This window comes from Ornithodoros turicata, chromosome 9 (genome assembly GCF_037126465.1).
Source record: "Ornithodoros turicata isolate Travis chromosome 9, ASM3712646v1, whole genome shotgun sequence".
NCBI classification, from domain to species: domain Eukaryota; kingdom Metazoa; phylum Arthropoda; class Arachnida; order Ixodida; family Argasidae; genus Ornithodoros; species Ornithodoros turicata.
The window spans coordinates 17,975,354-17,993,901 of NC_088209.1; the positions used below are offsets into that span (position 1 = coordinate 17,975,354).

The window sequence follows — 18,548 nt, forward strand, 5'->3', positions numbered from 1 at the left end:
AAAACAAATAAAAACAGTGTCGGGAAGCAGTGTTATGCACCAAAATTTTGTATCGATACTGCCAATTGGCCCGTTTCTCTGCGGATAAATCGTGAAAAAAAAAGAAAAAAAAAGAACGGCTGTACCTGTGCTTCAGCTCCTTCTCTCAGATGGCGACACGGTCGAGCGCGGCGTTTTAGACGACTTCGCACAGTAGTCATCTGCAATAGACCTCTCCCTGTTTGTAAACAAATGGGCATCATAGTGTTCGACAGCGCCACCGGTTTGGTAGAGGTGAACTATGCTCGAAGCTATGGGGCGAACAAGGTCGCGCTCGAAAACCACGGTCTTGAGGGGATTACGATGATCCCTGAAAGGGAGGCGACCTTCGGTCCTACTTTTCTTTCAATAGGAGGCAGCGAACAAGTGCCCATTTGTGGAACCCTGCTCTCCCCTTCCGATCTGTTTCGGTTTCAGTCTGTCTACCAACGTCATGATGACGTTTCTCGGGTAGAGGTTTATCAGTTCCCCTTGTTCACTTGGTTTCGATATCGTCTGCGACGCTGCGTCTTTTTATTGATTTTCCCATAGTCACGGGGTTTTTGTCATGATCTGTCACCAGCTCGTTTGCTTTCCATATTTTTTATCCTACGACTTGCTGAAGGACAGGTACTGGATGATTCATTAGGTAAAATTCATGAATTTACTAATTAATTAGATGTTTTCAGGAAAATGCGAGGTGCCAGGCTTTGTATATCAGCCATTATTATTGAACAGTCCTTATTGGGTGGATATAGATTTCGTCTTATTTGTGTAGCAAAATTCAACAATTTGTACGGCCGCTTCTCAGGGTGTTCAACAATGATGATGGATTGAATAATGGCTGGTTCCGATACTGCTCTCTTGCATTTCCCAGAAATCATATCTAATCAGTATGTTAATCAAGTTAATCAACGAATTTTAGCTAATTAGTCGCTCAGCAGTTGCGTGCGCTATCTTTTACAGCAGGAGGCCGTATGATCCGCCCGGGGAAACGAAATTAATGCAGCTCTGATAGATTAGAAAAAAAAAATCCGTGTCGAATAAGAAGAGAAGCAAAATAAAAACGCCTTGTATACAGCAAATTAGACTTAGCTTAGTCTACGTTGTTCATATGACCTGGCGGGCACGCGCATCAATCCCCCTTCGGGTGGAGTTTATTCGCTTACATTCGCTCACTCCAGTACATATATAGATTAGATTAGAACTGGAGTATGTGTAAAAACCCTGCCTGCAGAGACAGGTTCTCTACTTGATGCCCAATACACAGTCGACGACATATAGTCGTTATGATCTCTATGACCGACGAGACTTGCTCTTCGCAGTATTTTTTTAAATGTGCATATGGGTAAACATTTCGTCGCGTCCATCTTATACAGTTGGCAATGCAAACGACAAATTAGGCCGTCAAGTGAGCCCCATAATCTTGGTCTTTAGGGCGAGGGCTGTCATATTTTTGAAATGCGATGTGGGCAAGACTACGTACAGTTCGTGACACAGAAATAGTTCAGCATTTCCTTTTTCTTTGGAGTGGTAAAGTGGAGAGGGTGTTGGCGGGCATGCTCTGTGTGCGTTCTGTTAGCGGCAAAATGCCTCTTTGTGCTGCGAACAGTTTATGTGGCCTTGCATTCACTAAGGTATACCCCACGTATGCAGTCGTTTTTTTTGTTGTTTTTTTTTACTCTGTAGAGGCCAGACCGCAAGCACACATACCCTTGTCATCTTCATGGGGTACCTTCGCCAACAATCCTGGCGCTTACCGTGAAACGTGCAGCATCCCAAATGGAGACTGTTGACGAATGCTGGTAAGTTTTATGCAAAACAGATACAATAAAGTAACATAATATATAAAATATATAAACGAATAAAATATATAATATGCGTAATATACAACATATAATGATGCAATATAAATAGAGAGTGCCTTTTTCGGGTTAAACCCATATTCCCGTATGGCCGGTATGGCCTAACGAACCCATGACGTGGCGAAGCCCAGTGACATATTCCGCGGCGCTACTCGGAGGGTCCACAGGAGGTGGGCACAGTATAGCTCTCCAGGAAGTCGCAGCGTTGTGCCATAGACTAGCTTGGCCACGGAACATCCGAGATCGGGCTTGACGGCGGTGCGTAAGCCTAGGAGGGCAAGCGGGATAACCCCTGGCCATGGGATGTGGGGGGAGGCACGGAGCGCAACTTTGAGTTGTCGGTGTAGACGTTCGACCAGGCCGTTCGACGCAGGATGGTATGCCGTGGTTCGGATTCGTTTGGTGCCAAGAGAGTTGGTGAGCGCGGCAAATAATGCGGACTCGAAACAGGCGACCGCGGTCGGTTGTGACGATGGACGGCGTTTCAAAACGAGAGATCCACGTAGTGACGAGGGCTGCAGTTACTGTGGAGGCGGTCGCGTCAGGAACGGGAACGGCATCGGGCCAGCGCGTAAACCGGTCAATCATGGTGAGTATCTGAGTGGAGCCTTGACCGGTGGGAAGCGGTCCAACTAAGTCAGTGTGGATGTGGTCGAAACGCCCGTCAGGTGGCAGAAAGGTTGAAGGTGGCAAGCGGTTGTGGCGCTGAACCTTGCCGCGCTGGCACTGCATACATGCGCGTGCCCAGAGGCGGATGTCAGAGTTCATGCCAAGCCCGACATACCTTGTACCAATGAGCCGTTGGGTCGCGCGGATGCCAGGGTGACATAGGTCATGGAAGTGACTGAAGATAGCACGGCGCAGCACGGAAAGGACAAAAGGTCTGGGTGGAGAGTGCGACGTGTCGCAGGTGACTGGGGTCGACACATGTCCTTTAGACGTCCAGGATGGCTCGGTTAGGACATTTAGTATGTCCATTAGATATCCAGATAAATAAAAAAATTCGCTGAAAAGACTTACTATAGACGATCGAATGCTTGTCCAGATAACGTTGTTGGCACGTTGCGGAGATATCCCGGCTGAATGTCTTTCCCCTCTAATGAATGTACATCCGAAACACACGTACGGATGTCCATCGGACGTTCTTTATACGTCTGCCTCTGTACACTGTATAGATGTCATGCATTATGACACAGGAAAAAATTTTCATTGTATCAGCACGAATACAATACTATTATACGCCTTTTCGGCGTCCATCCTGAACTGCCGCACAGTGCGGCACCGCCTCCCGTGTCGTTCGGCAACTCAATGTGACCAGCGCGAATACCCAGATACCGACCCCCAGATACTGCCTCCTGCTATCCCCAATCACAAATCAGCTAAGTGTGTGTGTGTGTGTGCTCTTTTGCAAAACCACAGTGTGTCCACGGCATATTACAATTCCTCTGAAAGACGAACGCGATTTCAATAACTAGACATAAACAAGGCAAAATGGTTCCACTTCGTTTACTTTTGTAATACCAGAATAAAAAAATTAAACGACCAGAGCTTCACAAACATAACCTACAACATTACCTTGACGGTGAAGCCATTGACATACATGTATACTGAAATGGCAGGCACAAAAACAAATGAGGAACTTCCTGACCTCGGAAGTAAGCATTTTATGCAAATGCTCATATAAGATGTAGCCAGTATAGGAGGTGGGGAACTTTGGTACATAAATGCACATAAATTATGTACAACTATCCTCGGTAAGCAGTACAAACATATACCTATAATCAAAAAATATTGGCAATGAATACACCGAATACAAATGATATGTCACAGTCTAAGAATAGGCATTGCACTGTAGCGTAACAAAGTCACCAGACAGAGAGCAGTTCGTTTGCGATATTAGTAGACTGCTTAGATAAACTGCCACTAACTTCTTGCCAAACTGTGCACACACAAACTCACACATCCCCGTACGGTCATCACGAAAGGCAGTTTCAAAGCAAGATCATATCGACGCAGTACATGGGAAGGTATCTCTTATACTTGTCATTTGTCTCTAACTTGACTGTAGCAGCCTTTCACTTCAGCAGACCAGGCAACGTCAATGCGTGCCTGTACACTAGGCCGGAGTTCAAAATAATAATAAATAAACAAAATTTTTAAAAATTCTGTTACATGGTGTTATGCTGCGTGAAAGTCAGTAACGTGCACCCAAATATAGAGCAGTAGTCAAAAGTAATCGAGACAAAAGTATGCCAATTACTCAGAGTCAAAGATTGTTGAAATTTATGTGTAATGCAGTTGTTGCGGATATCCAACTCTGGAGATCCTCTGTACGTCGCAAAGAGAATCTCTAGGGGACATCGAGGTTTGGATATTCTGAGGAGATCCCATCGAGAGCAAAAAATGTACGTGCCACACGGGGACTGAATGCCATTTGTCAGAAACAAAGAGCGGTGCTGTGCAAGATTTCGCTTTCTGCAAAAGCCGACTGTCTATGTTACAATGAGCATTTATTGCAAAAGAGACAGAGATGCGGAATTCTGTGGCACTCTCAAATTTGACTCTCGACGGACCTACTGAATGTCCCAGTCCAAAAGCAGTAAGAAACACAGATGTTACTTTGATGGAGAGTTCACCCTGCGTTCACTGATCCATATTTAACTGGTAATAACGGTCTAGGTCAGTGGTTGTTAACATGTGAATTTGACAGAACCTGTAATTTTGTCACTGCAACTTCGAGAGACCTATGACTAACACTAATGCTACAGAGATCCATATGTACATACGTAGAAATCTCGTATGATGTTCATGAACACCCAAATTCTGCAGGTTGAGAACCAGTGGGCTATATATATACTGCCATTTAGTATATGTATAAAGTGACTAAATGCAGCTTATACTATAAGAGAAGGCACCTGCACAGGTACTTAAACTTTGCAGGTTCGAGCTAATGTGACATAACAGAAGGAGTCCACACTTGAAACGATTTGAGCACTTGATAGTTTCTGCATGTAATGCAGGATTGTACGTGAAAGCTCACGTGCACTTTGATGTCGTTTTGCATTATGTCCAGATCAGTCAGTCAATAAGTATCAAGCAGTCAATCAATAGGTGTGCCTTACGACAGGCAGGTAAAAGGAGCTAGGATGTAATAAAGTTACCTACATTGGTTTTGTAATTAATGCATGGTCATGTGTAAGAGGGTCAGGTCTATGCTCTGCAGTTCAACTTCAACACACACAGACTCGCAACTTCATCTTCACTGCCTTGCAGACACAATATGCTTTACTGCAAAGTACGACTGACAACTTGCGACCCTGTAGAGGCAACTTTGCCCACTATGCGTTGTATAGACTTAAAAATCTACGCAGCCACAGGCATCTGCGCCTGTATCTATTGCACGACTGTGGTGTCCAAAGAAAGTAATTACTCTGGTTCCTGTGTTCTTCAGCACAACACAGGAACATCATATGGGACATGCGACCAGTAGAGCCTGAAGACTTTGTATTGAAATTTGATTTCAAATTCCTGACACAGTTTGTATTCCGAACTGTGGCGTACACGTTGTTGTGCAAGTCCCCCAATTTATCACTTCACAAGCTTAATGAGAGCTTCGCTCTAAGGGCACAAAAGTGACGTACAAAATAATGCCAGGAAGCGTAAGCTATTGGGGTGTGAAAACATACGGCGCACAATGAAAACTGACAGATTCAGTCTCAGGAACACATTTGTCACGAGCTTCATCGTAACCGTCCTGTTGCTACGAAGAAATTCTCCCAGAAACTAGAGACCGACTACAGGTTGGCACAACATCCCAATGACTCTGCTTGTTTGTATGTGGTAGTACGCACTTAAGTGTGCCTGTGAAAGTCACGCTTGACTAAAATGTGCTATTATAGTTCGTAAAAGAGTGTTTGAATGTTGTTCAATAAGCAGTCAAATCAACAAGAAAATGTCTGCGGAGATGATCTACTCTACCTGCAATTACTATTTTTATTCCATGGTTTATGTTTAATTGTTTTGTCGTAGTCTGTCTTACATCTCCTATCGGGTGTAAACATTTTAACCAGTTCTCAATTAAAATCCCTTCACAGGACAAATGCCAGCTCAATTCTGACGTATTTTGGGTGCAAAATTTGTGCACTGCAACTGGACAACTGCGAAAACTTCAACAAAGGTCCAAACGAGGAAACGCCTATAATATATGCACCCACTGTAACTTACAATAACGGCAATGAGTGCCAATCAATAGGCGCAATATGCCATAATTTCTGCTGCACATTGCAGCATTCTTTCCCTTTCTTTCCTGCATTTTCCCAACACTCATGTAGACAGATATTGATGCCGTATATAGGCTCCAGATGATGCTTGCTACATAATATACAACATTTTTCAACTTTTCAACAAAATCTTTTTGGGTCACACCAATTACGAAAGTGCGAGTGCAGTGTCAAGCACCCAAAAACGTGAGGGGCCAAAGAGGCAGTAATTGTGGTTGTTGTGCTTGCCACAACATACCTCTTATAAAGCAGACTGACCTACAGCTTGGCTGTTCTCTGCAAATACAACAGAGCACAATTGTTTCCAGTTACGACTTCACGGAGCTGATTTTATGTGCTGAGCTATAGGTATGCCAGCTTTCTATCCGATATTGAACCGACCGTAAACAAAAATTTATTTCTATTACATATTGTCACATATATAAAAGGGTACCTCGTATGCTATAACTTTGTAGCTTGTCACAACCATGTTCTGCATGCTAGGTTCAACTGATATTTCTGAACAGGGCTGGGTGCAAGGGACCTAAGGCAAACTCTGATTGACCACGAGTCAGAATGATTCCTGTGAATGTCATACTTCCAGGACTTATTCGTGTAATTTCACCGCAATATTTTGCAGAAATTTTTGTTATTTTGAATTTTCAATCTAAATTTTGAATTATGCACCACAATAATTTTTTTTGGCCAGCTCGCTCCTCCTAACAACATACAGTCGCCGACCGATTTTTCGGACATGCTCGATTATTCGGACTCATTCGCGGAACGGCCGCGGGTCCCATAGAGGTGATGTATAAGAACGTCCAAAATTTCGGACGCCGTGCAGCTCCGTCGCTCGATATTTCGGACTCTGTTTGCCCAACCCGCGAATTTCTCTCATGGGGTGACGGAAAACATTGGTATCATCTGAAATTCGTATCAGAAGAAATCAACCAACTAAAATATTGAGGCAAAAAAATAGGCAGTGATGATTGTTGATTTTCCATTCCTCTGAGTAGAAGAGGTCTGTCGTTGCGCTTTTGCGTCTTTGTTTTTGGCCAACGGCCCAGCACCTGCTGTCCGCCCACTAGTCGTGCGACAGCGCTGTAAAGCGAGCTTCACCTTAAGCACGCATGCGTTAGGTGAAGCCGACTTGCGGACTTGATGACGGCGGTGCCTCTGTCAGTGTACTTACACTGACGAAATGTCGCTTCGGGAAATAGAAGCTGATGTTATTAGGCAGAGCTGGAAGCGCGTTAGGAAAGCATCGACAAATTTTTCCAGCCTACTAGGGCTTAGTAAAGTTTATTTTGAAGCGAAATTCGTTTTTTTTCGGACTGCTCGATTATTCGGACTCTTGCGCGATCCCCGCCGAGTCCGAAAAATCGGACGGCAACTGTAATATAACACGATATGATGCCATAAAAATGTTATAGGGTCTTATGCAAAATGCCTCACGGCTATAGTCACAGGAGACAACAGCCTCCTTCAGTAGGAAACGAGACTGCTTGATGGATAATAATCAATGAATTCTCATAAGCAAGGGTGCTCCGTAGCCATTGAGTTGACTATGCAGGTCTCACAGTTGGCAGGTCTGACAGGTGCAACACAGTTGCCCAACAAATCAACACCCCTGCACCAGCCGTTTTCCCGAGATCCCCAGATGCAGTTACACATATGTCAACCCTATCATAAAAAATATAATGCAACATTACAGAGCTATAATTTGTTTATCTGGTTTGTTCACTGCAATATCCTAATGATGCCGCAATGTTGAGCCGGCACCAGCAAGGCATACTTCCCAAGCTACCGAAGATGCAAAAGTACTGCTGCAGTGTCACGACGATATACAGGATAAGGATTGTGTAGCGGACCTGCCGCCATCGTCACCCGCTACCGTCATGCGCCGGTGCCGAGCCGCGGCCGGCGCAAGAAATAAATAATTCATTCTTCGATACTCAACACCGCTAACAGAAGAAAAACTGTTGGTGTACACATTATCTTTTAACACAAGTGTCTCAACGGCAACACTATGTGCTAACATAAGCAATACAAAGATTAGCAAAAATTAAAAATTAGAAAATGACTAGACATAAATGATATCAAGGGAGAAATACAGTACGTCTTGTTTGTGTGACCAATGATGGCCGCCCATGAGTGAGTGTGCAGAGCAGACTAGGCAGAATAGGCTCAATAGGCAGAGCCACATGGGCCTCAATCTTGAAGTTGAACAAAGTTTGCGATATCGTTACTTTTCCTTTTGGCTGACTCCAAACATCATGTGATGTCTCATGAAGGCTGTATTGGCATGTGCAGGGATTGTAAACAAATAAGGCTGCATTTCTTTAATACTGTAGCAAAGTGAATAGTTGGATATCCAATCCTAATTAAATTCCAAACCAGAGTTCCCCTTCATGTCAGTGTTCTCCTCATGTAACGCCCTTGGGGGGAAGTTGAGGTACATCAATAAATAAATAAATAAATAAATCTCAATCGAATACGTAATCGTATACTCCGATCTCGAGCCAAAGTGATATCGCTTTCAAACTGAATATATTCTAATATAGTTTCTGAAGCTGCACGTGAAGGCTCAAAAATTCCAGAAAGAGGGTACTATAAAACAATGTGCATGCTGCCTCATGTGAAGGTCCATACGCATATATCACGTAGATGTGCTGTACATGTAAGGTTCGACCTTATTCAGGTTAAATGTAGGGGTGTGCGAATATTCGAGTTCTCGAATTCGAATCGAATATCAAACGCTCGAACTATTCGATTCGCGAATCGAATATCCAATATTCAATTTCTCGAATATTCGACTATTCCACGAATATGAACGACACAACCCGAAAGTGGGCTTCACCTGATGCTTCCGTGCATGAGGTGAAGCCTCCTTTACGAAATAGCCCTTGCTGCAGGACCAACACAGGCGGGTCAGTGTTTAGTTTAAGATAAAGTTATCCAAAGTTAGTTTTGTAGACATCGTCTGTGGAAGGGGTGGCGCCCCCTCACATATGCAGTTTAGCGGTACCGACGGGGGCTTTGATTTGATGTCTGTGAGGTCGCCCTTAAAAAGTTAGGACTCTTGAATAATGGGGGGGGGGGCTGAAATGCGGCCCTTAGGATTGCAAATGTTCCCGACCCCTGTGATAGACTTATATTAGGATATCAGAAGCGCATTACACAATATCGCCAAGCTGAAGATTGGTTCCCTGGTGGCCTTACCATCATTGAACTCAAAGACAAGAGGCAACATTTGGATTTTCCCACAAAATTCCAGCAAAGCAGGTTTTCAATATCAAATCCCAAGAGACGTTACCAAGGAGACGCTACCTTTTCGTTCTTCAAGTTCAGTATGAATTCGGCATGGGATCCAAGACAGCACAACATGTTGCAAATGTGTTGCATCAATGTTACCAGAACGTTGAAGTGTTGCAGCAGTGTTTCATGCCCAAATTCATCGTTGTAGCAATATATTTGTTTCAATGTGCATGCTATATTTTAAAAATTGTGTAAAGCTAACATTGCGATGATGTTACTGAAGCAATGTTGAATGTGTTACACTGAGGTAATGTCGCATTTACATTGTTGATGCAATGTTTTGCAAGAAATGTCAATGCTATGTTGTAACTGCATTTCTTCCAAAATGCTTAATCAGCAACGTAAATTCAATGTTGGTGCAATATCTTTATTTCAATGTTTTTGCTCTATTCAAGAAGATGCGTAGAGCTAACAGTGTGATTGTGTTGCCGAAGCAATGTTGCGTGCTACACTGATGAAATGTCGGAGTTACATTGCTGATGTTATGTTTGGCAAGCAATGTGAATGCAATGCTGCGATAGCATTGCTCAGAAAACAGCGCATCAGCAACCTGATTTCAACGTTGCAGCAGTATCATTGTACCAATGTGCCGGCTGTATTTCAAAGGATGCGTAGAGCAAAACTGTTGCAAGAGCAATGTTGCACATTGGACACTGACGAAACTTCGCAGTTACAGTAGAATCTCGATGATACGAATTTCACAGGGTAACGGAAAAGATTCGTATCATTCGAAATTCGTATCAAAAGAATTAAACCAAAATAACAATTGAGTCAAGAAAATAGACAGTGACTGTTCATTTTCCGTTACTGTCAGTGAAAGAGGTCGGTCGTAACGCTTTTGTGTCTCCGTTTTTGGCCAATGCTGCCTAAATTTGAGAGATGATTCAAGAGACCCAGCACGTGGTTGAATTGTCGTGCTTGTCCCGAATTTGCACCCTGAATTGAAGGTTGCCTCTTTAGGGTGAAACCTGATGTTTACCCGGCACATTGCCCTCACTGAAACGTCTGTAGGAATGCACACTAGGTTGTTTGGCAGCAAACACAATTACATCAATCACTGTTTGTACCAAACCAGTACAGCTCACTGGAGTAATAGAGCCAGTTTTCTCCACAAATTTACCATACTGGAAGTTTCTCCACCCACATTCGCATGAATTTAGAGCAAATTTAGAGAGAATTGGGAAAAAAATATTTCCCGAAAACTTCAGGCTCTAAGTATATAAGCATACTGTGTTACATAGCACACATATCACCAAGACAACACTGCAGTGTTCCTCCAGTGTTGCTTTTGTAATGTTGCTACAATATAAAATAACTGGTCATTAGCAATGTTACATCAACATTGCAGTGTCATGTTTTTGTGATGTTGTTTCCCTAACATTGTTGAAAAATAACGAAGTCAGTCCTTAGCAATGTCACATCAGCATTGCAATGTTATATTTTTGCAATGTTGTTTCTGCAACATTGCTGCAACGTAATGAAGGCGATCATTAGCAACGTCGTATCAACATTGACATACAACATTTTTGCAATGTTGTTTTTATAACATTGTAGCAGCATTGTTGCTGTCATTAGCAACATAACATCAATATTGCGTGGCAATATTGGTGCAATATCACTGCAACAATTTGTGCTGAATGGGATTAGGTCACATTTTATGCAAGACCAATATGCCAGCGTCACTTAGTGAACATTGTATAAAGGTTATGTTATACTGTACGCTACACCAAAAGGGGTGCCTAGCTTATCAGAAGCACGCTGGAGGGCTACATAACAGATATGTACAGGTGAAGTGTGATGGCCTGGTAGCAAATGATGAGAAAATAAAAAAAAAAATACACCGGAGCTGTACGTTCTCCAAACCCCATGACTATATGCGACCTATTATGTTCAACAAAGTTTAGCTCGAAAAGAACGAGGTAGGTACATGTGCATTTCCTTCTTTCCCTTTCCTTCTCACAGTGAGCACAAAGCAGAGATTCAAATACTCATGCTCATGACTCCTTGCATCGGACACTGTAAAACTGCGGCACTCGACAGGCTTCAAGCACTCTTTTTCTACTCCCTTCACGAATGCAGTCGACAGCATAATGGCCATTAGCACTCCACATCCATATTCAGAAATTCCAGATGACTCTGAAAGAAGTCCATGCCATATGTAAAGTGTTAATATTTTCTTCAACTTCCATAAACATGAACATGCACATGAGTCTCCTCCCTATGCTCTGCAGTGCTGGACAAAACTTTACGGAACACGCTCCGTTGCATTCCTTCCTCAGAGCGACACTCTGGCTGAGAATGGGACTGTACAAACTGACAGACATGTGCCTAGGTAATCTAGCCACCTGTTTGCAGGTCTGTACGGTTCCATTCACTGCCAGCATGTCACTCTAAGGAGGGAATGTGCCGGAGTGTGTTACGTAAACTTTTTGTACAGCATCGTACATTAAGTAAGACGACAGGATGCAAAAAGTAACCACAGGTGCCAGTCAAAATAGTCAAATTTTGAGAGCTATCTACCTGCGACTTTTGCAGACGCTCCTGAATGTCATCATCATCACTGTCTCCAATGGTGTCATCCAGAGGGACATGTCGGAACCGTCGGAACACATCAGTTGCGTGTCTGCTTGCCGCCCACGTGGGTTCCCGACCTCTCTCAGACTGCTGTTTTACAAAATTGATGAACACCTGAAAGCAGAAAATTCTCCGTTTTGCTTGCTTTTGAAGAAGCAGTAAAGGGTATCCCACAAAATTTCTGTACAGTGCTGGAAAAATGTTTATGGATCACGCTCTGGCGCATTCGAAAATATTCGAATGTTTCGAATACCGAAAATAGGTTGCGAATAGCATCAGATATCTGTTTCATATTCGAAATTTCGAATATTCGTACAGTTCTACGATAAATGTCAACATCGTAAAAAAATTATAAATGAAACCAATTAAAAATCAATACTTATATCAATGAATTATCGATATATCAATATTTGAAAATCTGTCACACCATTGCTCGAACAATTAAAAAAAGTTGCCCTTGTCTTATTATCTACCATGAGTATTACTGCTGAAGCCCGTGATGAAGATGCCGACGAACAACATTTATTACAACGACCGAAAGGACACGTCCTCAATTATCGTGTTAGACAGCCTAGGGAATAATTAGTGCAGTAATTTAGGTGAGTACAGAGGATGTCGCCCTCTTTGGATCTGCACCAGCTTGACTGCCTCCTTCTTCGTTCCTCGAGGAGTGGATGCTTGCGAACACAGAGCCATGCCAGCAACACAAAATCCTCAGTTTCAACTGCCGTGTACGTTGTGCGCTCGGTGAACTCGTTCTGCACATTCCAATACGTTGTTTGGCACCGAATGGAGCCCGGGGTGATCCACGAACTTTCAGAAACTAACAAAGTGCCTCACATCTTTACAGAACTATCGGCATCGTGTTTCAAAACCAAATCAAGAGGGGTGATGAAAAGCCATCAAGTTTGATTAATAAACTCATTAGCCCCCTCCTTTATTCATATCCTGTCCATGTGCAGAAGCCGCCAAATTACTCATATTTCTAGCAGCATGTATATCGATATCTATATGGATGTAACATGGATATTACTATCAACGTCAATATCGATAATTATCGATGTTTTAGAAGTATCAATAACATTGTGGGCATAAAATATCAATAGGAATATCGATGTCATTCCATCCCTACTACACATGCTTATGACTTGTCTTTCTAGCCTCCCCCCCCCGTCATCTGTTCTTCAAAACAACATTCATTCTACTAAAATTCTGCTGGTGTAACAAAACAATACTGTCCCCCTTATAACAGTACCAGTCATCACCAGCAGAAGATGACAACATCAGATGGTAACAACCCTGGTATTAGACTGGTACCTGAACTCATTCGAGACCAAAGACAGTAGCAGGACGCATTACAGCCCTCTCTGCTGTCCATTGGCAAATAAACGGTTTTCCATGCCAAAATGACTTAACATTAATAACCTTCTAGCACTGTACTAATATCTACTTACGTTGTCTAAGGTGTTTTGGCACACAGAATACTCTTCAATAGGGAGCTCTTTTAGGGCTTGTTCCATCTGGCAGAAGACATAGGCTAATGACAGGCTTTTGGACTTTAATTCGTACTGGAGCATATTGAAGTGTTTCTCCTGAAATGTTTGTGTGCAATTCTGTTACCAACACATAACTTGCTCTGTTACCTTTCAACAGCAAAGGCATCTTGTTTCAAGCCAGTCAAACGCTGAAAGCGGCAACGCACCTTAAGTGTGGCATTTGGAAAGGCACGGTCAAACCAAGCAGCAACAGTGTCTCGGGCAGTGGGGGCACCGTCACGAAGGCGCGCTGTGACGCAGTAGCCTTCACCAAACCTATTCTTGAGGTGCTGGATACTTCCTAGGCACTTGAAGTGCCCATTCACCATGATGGCCAGACGGGTACAAAGGGCTTCGCACTCTTCCATGCTTTAAAGAAGAAGCAACCATTATGCTGTTTCTTGTGGTATGTTTCTATGTTGTTTATGTTGTTTCTAATGTGGTAAAAGAAACATACAAAAAAAAAAAAAGTAGAGGGCATGTGGTGCGCACCTAAAGGCTTTGCATACAAAACCCATTGAAATCATAATACTTGTTACTTTTCTGTTGTATGGCCTCGAGCAATACAATTATCTAACTCCTGGTGTCTCAATTTTGTTGTTCGTCTAATATGTTTACATACTTTGTGGGAAGTTTCTGTTCACATGTCACTGTTGATGATGTACAATGCTACTGCATGTGTCCTATCTATTTTTGACAATCATGCGCTGTGCAAGTAACCAGTTCCATGTGAAACACGTTCAAAGCCTTCAACTGAAGTGATGTGGAGTTCCCTCATGTTCCACGTGGCTTTAGATGCAGCCTATGTAGGTGATCTGGACCAAGGGAACAGCAGCATAGTTCACCACTATAACAGGTTTATTTTATATTTATAGCTTCCCATAAGTGCCCACCACATCAGATTGCACTGTACCCTTAACAAGCTTACCAAGCGTGCAGTTGTGCCACAGGACTTCCATTTGTCCCTTAGATTTAGTCTAGGCTTCAGTCTTGTTTTCTTTCTTTCTTTTTTCTTTATTTCCTTCTTTTTAATTTTTTTGTAGCACTGTCTTCTTCCTCCACCTTTTTATGTTTTTATTGAGTTGCATTTGGCGACTGGCACAAGGTTTTGGTACAATAAAAACGGATGATTTGACTCACAAATGTTGTCAATCAGATAACTAACGAGACAAAAACTGATGTGCTCTCTAAAAATGGCACATTTGTTCAATTTACATGCACCAGGTAGTTCCGAAGGAAATCTATAACTAGATGGCAACTGAAGTGAGGTCTTTCACAAGGGACTAAGTCTGACTGACCAGACTAACTGAGATAAATAACTGTCATCATCATCAGAACATTTTGTAGTCCTCTTACTTAGAGGTAATCACAGTTGTCACATGTTGTGTTATCTTATTGCTTTCTTGTATACACTATAGTAATCGTTATGCACAGATGTGGTAACCTCTAGTGTCAAGCAAGCTAGTACATCTAAAACATATATTTCAAGATGATCATTTTTTCTGAAAGTGAGTGGCACCTTAAGCTATCTTTACATTAACTCATTACATGTTATGTGCTTGAATGAACATTTCATTTTTTCTAGCCAGTATGTTTTAACCAAGCAATTGCTTATTGAATGCTATCACCTGGATAAGGAAAATGTCAGGTGACTAGATTGCATCCTGCCTGTCCTGCCACAGGAATGCATGATCCAAAAATTCACGGATCTCTGCATAGTTTTATGAGCCAAAATACTTGGATTTCTGGAAAATAAATTTTAGCTTTCCTGACACTGAATGGCTGGTGGTACCATATGTGGGGACAGAAATCCTGAAATCCCGGGATTGTAAAAACGCCTTGCGATTCCGAACTCCAGGTGTTGCAAAAATAAATGTGGATCACCTGTGAGAGGTCAAGATGACAGAACGACCACCTTGAACCAGGTCATGGATCAAGTCCCAAAGGAAACGACGCGTGTACGGGTCCATGCCCGTGGTGGGCTCATCCTGCAACATTCCAGAATGTATAACATAGAAATGAGTTTTCGGGTCATGACACACCAAATAGCACTGCATGAGACGGACAAGCACACGAAAATAGAATGCTGTAAAGGGTCTCACCAGGTAGATAACGGCAGGGCCACCGAGGAGAGCAATGGCAGTTGAGAGCTTGCGCTTGTTACCACCGCTGTAGGTGGCCACAACACGATCAGCATACTGGGTTAGCCCTAACTTATGGAGTGTCCATTCTATCACCTGCATGAAGTATCAGTAGTTCAACTTAGGAGGTGATTTTTTGGTGAGAAAGCAAGCTAATTACAGCTAGGGATTGACTTTTTCGGGTTAAAACTGATTCTGCCCGGTTCCACCAGAGTACTGGTGCAAGGAGCATGACGACTTGAAGGCTGCAACTGGGCAAGCACCCAAACACACAAAGCCCTAAGCATAATGCACAGAGCCATGTGACATGACAAGCATCCACTAGTGTGTTGCGGCATACCCTGAAGTGCAAGGCAGTGCCACGCATAATTGCATTCAGGGATAATACTTCTAGCCAATGCTGATTTAAGATACCTTCATCTGCAAAAACATCTTCAAAGTATTGCGTACACAAAGGGCAAATCAAATCTATCAGCTATCTTGTCTCAAATAGCACAAATTTGGTGAATAATAGGAGGAGTCTTACACTTAAAGGTAGGCAACTCTCTATCTGTGATGACAGATGTATAGTCTTAATGTGTAGCTTAAAGTGTGTCTCTATTCCTTTCTAGTGTGGACATGAAATTCAAAGATGTCAAAATTTGAATTGAAGAAACTAGAGAATGACCAGTGAGGCATGTGAGGACAACGTCATTAACTGAAATCATAGGCTGCTGAAAGTACTGCCACAAACTAACCTTGCTCTCTTCCTTGACAGGGATTCCCCTGAACCTCGCATACAACTGGAGGTGCTCTCGTGCTGTCAGCTCCTCATAAAGTGCATCAAACTGTGGACAATAGCCGACATATTGCTGCACCCTGGCAAAGTCTCGGCACACACTGTCGGATAAAGTATCCAACAAAGCAATCGATGTAAGAACGGCCTTCAATGTTAGAACAAGTGTGGGTGTGTGAAAATGGTGAACAACCTGTGTCCATTCAGATAGGCATCCCCAGATGTGATTCCTGTGTCACCTGTAAGCATCTTGAAGGTGGTGGACTTCCCAGCTCCATTTACACCTAGTAGACCAAAGCACTGGAAATAACAAAAACGTACAATAGGTACACGTCCCGAAATACTGCGAAGGACTTCCTTCTCGATATAGGCAAGAGTGTCGTCTGCATCTCACCTCCCCTTTAGGAACTCCGAGACACAACCTGTCTACAGCTAAGTGCTTCCCAAGTTTCCTTGTGTGATAAATCTGAAACATTATATCAACCATACAACATCAAATTATATCAAAGTTCTTCTTCCAAGGTAAAAGAACTACATCTGTTATCAGCCGAGAAGATACTTCATGTCAGAGCTCACATAAAGGTCACCTCTCAGCAGATAAGAATATCAGTACGCTTGAGAGCTCCGAAATCGAGGCGCGCCTGTAGGTGGGCTCGCCTAATTTCAGGTTTCTCAGGGCCAGGAAGGAAACCTCCATGCAAGGTGTACGCGGTAGGAAACGTTGGCCATGGGTATTTCTCGACACAGTCTATATCTTTCCAAATCAAGTCTCGGTCCTAAGACGAACAATGAAAAAGTTAGATAACTAATTTTACCAAATTAATTAATCGGCCCTGACGTCCTGTATATGTTCCAAGTGCCTTCTATGCTTCTTTAAAGCGGTCGCTCAGTTTATGTTGCTCAAATTGTTTATTTTCAATGGTTATCAGATATTCAATTATCATTTCCTCAGTTATTTTCAATTTATGTCAGTCATTCAATCATGATCAAATTCTGACCTTTGTAAGGTTTTTCAGGTAGAGCATGTCGGTGTGGGCACGACCACTCAGTACCCGCCTTTTCTCGCGCTGGACATCTTCGTCTTCTTCAACATTCAGGGCTTCAGGAACAATTACCCTCCTAAGTAAGACAACGTTAAATAACTACCAGCACTGGGAGCAATGGATGACGTCCGGGTGTGTTATGGGGTTAACTTACTTGGGTTTGAGAAAAAAGTTGAATTCCAGCAATAATGTGAGAACGAGAAAAAGGGTACCCGAAAAGGCCATGGCCACCAGATTCCTGGTCACCAAGTCCCAGGCAAACGGTGAACGCATACGATCGTAACGGCCTGCGTGGGTAAAAAGGTTACCATTTACAATGCCATTTACCATGCCTGTTCGAGATGGCTTCACAGCCCCGTGGCCGAAACAATGCCCAGCGCATTAGTAGCAAGTTAGATAGTTCTCAAAAGAAAGGAGTCGGGAGCCAAAGTAAGCTGAACTGCAAATGAATCACCGAACGTAACAGAGCTCCGACACACTTTTCTCATGTGAAGCCTTGTAACAGCGTCACATTAAGTGAATTAGTACTTTAATAAATGTGCAGGTTTGCATTACCATGCAGATTTGAATTATCGTTCCATTCAATACAGGTTTGAATTGTCACAGACCTTTTAAGGTCGTCCTCATTTCATTGCAGAGAGTGTTATTAGTACTTAGTGTGGAAGCTGTTTTCTTTTCACATTTGTGATATGTATAACAAGCATGATAAAACCAATTTTTACCTGTATCATATAATTCCAGAAATTCACCCAATTTGATGCTGCTGTTTTCCACTTGATTTTTATCCCCCGAATTCGGCAAAAAATATTTCCCAAAAACTTCAGACCATAGGCATAACACACCGCTCACAGATATTGATGTAATGGCTTGTGAATACAAAAATAAAGTGTGCTTATCCTGAATTATAATAAAAAATTACCAGGGTTGTGAGACAGCTAAGTATCATTGGACTGCAGATACAGGTCAAATGTCAGTAATGAAGCTGTTACCCCACGCAGGATGTCTTACAGATAGTAGACA

At 42.7% G+C, this 18,548-nt stretch overlaps 1 protein-coding gene across 2 annotated transcripts in view; it reads right to left on the reverse strand.

Annotated features, from left to right (window-relative positions):
* Positions 1–3,378: 3,378 nt before the first annotated feature.
* Positions 3,379–18,548, reverse strand: part of LOC135368256 (ATP-binding cassette sub-family A member 2-like) — a 57,180-nt gene continuing 42,010 nt past the window's right edge. For both annotated transcript variants that reach the window (XM_064601419.1, XM_064601418.1), the window contains exons 41-51: positions 17,683–17,815; positions 17,484–17,604; positions 16,880–16,951; positions 16,679–16,785; positions 16,448–16,589; positions 15,672–15,806; positions 15,454–15,557; positions 13,737–13,938; positions 13,489–13,626; positions 11,981–12,148; positions 3,379–11,596 (exon numbers count right to left, since the gene is read on the reverse strand). In XM_064601419.1, coding sequence (XP_064457489.1) covers positions 11,558–11,596; positions 11,981–12,148; positions 13,489–13,626; positions 13,737–13,938; positions 15,454–15,557; positions 15,672–15,806; positions 16,448–16,589; positions 16,679–16,785; positions 16,880–16,951; positions 17,484–17,604; positions 17,683–17,815 — 1,361 coding nt within the window. In that variant the 3' untranslated portion in view covers positions 3,379–11,557. The remainder of the gene's footprint in view (positions 11,597–11,980; positions 12,149–13,488; positions 13,627–13,736; positions 13,939–15,453; positions 15,558–15,671; positions 15,807–16,447; positions 16,590–16,678; positions 16,786–16,879; positions 16,952–17,483; positions 17,605–17,682; positions 17,816–18,548) is intronic.